Below are 2,017 nucleotides of genomic sequence, written 5' to 3'. Positions count from 1 at the left end.
GAGACATGGTTGGGAGACGTGTATGCGTATTCCGCTTCTAGGAGGCGGAGCCGTCCGCCGGCCAGTAAAAGTCGCAGTACCGAAAGACGCGGGGAGAGAGGAGCTGGCGCATGACCCAGCCGAGCACCGCGCCGCCCTGCGCCTTGAGGAGCGGGGTGCGCATGCAGATGGCGGCGGTGGCGTACGCGACGAACGAGAGGTGGTACCGGATCGCGGTAAAGTTGAGCTGGTCTGGCGCGCTCGGAAGCGGCTTGCCGCCGCCCGTCATGCACCAGATGCTGGAGATCGCCGCTTCGTCGTCGCCCAGCCGGAAGGTGATCGCGAAGAAGTACTGCAGCAGCAGCAGCTCCTCCTGGGACAGGTCTGCGGGCGGCTCGCCGCCGTCGCAGCTGCCGTTGTTGTCGAGCTTCGGCGCTGCGGGCGTCGCGGCGGCGGCCAGCGCGGTACATCGAGGGCCGAAGCCGTGCGCGGCGGTGTCGCGCAATGGGTCACCAACGACCCAGCGGAGGCCAGCAGAGATGCAGAGAACCACGCTGGCGACTGCAGCCACCGCAGAGAGGCTGACGGCGGTGTGCGACGCCAGGCACGCGAAGAGGGCCGAGGCGAGCGCGCTGCCGAGGAGAAAGGGAGTAGAGGTGTTGAGGCTGTGGCTGGGCGCGAAGGAGGATGTGCGGCCTCCTCCGCCCATGAGGAGAGTCTGCTGCCACGCGAGGTCTGAGGGTGACGGACACGCGAGAGGTCTGAAGCGACGGAGCGCTGGGTGGGGGCGCGAGATCCAGTGAGCAGCGGAATTACCCTTAGGTTTCTTGCTCTTGCTGCGTGCGGCATCATCTACTACCGCTCCACGCCAAGGCGCGGGCGGCGGTGCTCGCCGGCGCTCGCGGGGCTTCGGTGCTCGGGCGCGCTCACCATGTGGTCGTTCGGGGCGGCTCGCACTACGCCCGCGCGCGCGCACACACACACATATGCTGCCTCCCTGCGGATGCTGCCGGCGAGCCTGGCGGTCCGCTGTACTACAAGGAAGTGCTGACTCGATTTCTACTCGAATTCTTCTACCCCCACGACTCGGAACGCGAATGTGACAGGACCATCGGGTCCTTCAGCCTCCAAAGCGGGATCACCCGAGAGCAGCTGAGCCTGCCTCTGGCCTCGCCTCCCTCTCCTTCAGGCATTCGTGGCATCCTATGGGTCGTCCAGAGTATCGACCTCTGGCTTGTCAGCCTCCAGCCCCACTTTGAGGGCGCCATGAAGTACAGCGATCGCCAACTCGCTGGCCTCTCCGCAGGCCCCCCCGACCGCGTCGAACTCATCGGCGCGGGCTCTCTCGGCTACGGGACCGGCCCCAGCTTCGGCTGAGGGCTAACAAGCTGCCGAGCCCAAATCACTGTGAGAGTCGTGATTTCTTGTTGGTTAATAAAAATCTCTCTCACACACAAGTCGTGAATGAACGTGATTTCTTGTTGGTCTGAGTGCACTAAAAAAGAAAACGACGCGAAAAAAGAAAATCGAACCCATCGGCTGGAAAATACTTGCTGCACAGGTCGAAGCTGGAGGCAGGTCGCTAGACTGAGATGAGACCGCCAGTGGAGTCGGGAGTCCACCATGCACCGCGCTGCGAGCCTGTCGTGTCCCTTGTCAGGAGCAGAGCCACCTGTGCCCCTGATCGTCCTTCCAAAATCCTGCTCGTGCAGGTGTGGACCCTGTCCTCCTGCCCCATCCCTCGTCTGGGTTTGTCTGTTACTTCTCTCTTTCTTTTGCGCGTCAAATTTCTTTTTTTGGCACAACACTGGGCCCAGTAATAAATAAATAAATAGAGCAGTCATCTCCAGGGAGAGATGGGCGACGCACACGAACATAGAGGGTCAGTGCGCACCCCGCCCCGCTCGCAGGGCGTGCAGCACACAGCAACACAAGACATATCTAGGCGCTGTGCGCCTCCTCGGGATTTCTGGGGAGGTAGGAGTGTGTGTGTGTGTGTGTGTTGTATGTGTGTGTGTGTGTGTGTGTGTGTGTGTGT

At 62.1% G+C, this 2,017-nt stretch overlaps 2 protein-coding genes across 2 annotated transcripts; one reads left to right on the top strand and one right to left on the bottom strand.

Moving 5' to 3' along the window:
* Positions 1–37: 37 nt before the first annotated feature.
* Positions 38–688, bottom strand: EMIHUDRAFT_243284 (hypothetical protein; the record flags this gene model as incomplete). The annotated part of the gene is made up of 1 exon (XM_005771484.1): positions 38–688. One exon carries the CDS (start codon positions 686–688, stop codon positions 38–40), a length of 651 nt encoding a protein of 216 aa, XP_005771541.1.
* A 277-nt stretch (positions 689–965) lies between these two features.
* EMIHUDRAFT_316211 (hypothetical protein) lies at positions 966–1,356 on the top strand (the record flags this gene model as incomplete). Its single annotated transcript, XM_005771483.1, has 2 exons — positions 966–1,078; positions 1,113–1,356. The coding sequence occupies 2 exons, from the start codon at positions 966–968 to the stop codon at positions 1,354–1,356; spliced, it is 357 nt and encodes a 118-aa protein (XP_005771540.1).
* Between the last annotated feature and the right edge of the window lie 661 nt (positions 1,357–2,017).

Source organism: Emiliania huxleyi, assembly GCF_000372725.1.
Source record: "Emiliania huxleyi CCMP1516 unplaced genomic scaffold EMIHUscaffold_383, whole genome shotgun sequence".
Lineage (NCBI taxonomy): Eukaryota > Haptophyta > Isochrysidales > Noelaerhabdaceae > Emiliania > Emiliania huxleyi.
The sequence above is the reverse complement of the archived record's forward strand: the minus strand, read 5'-3'. Positions and strand labels throughout refer to the sequence as shown.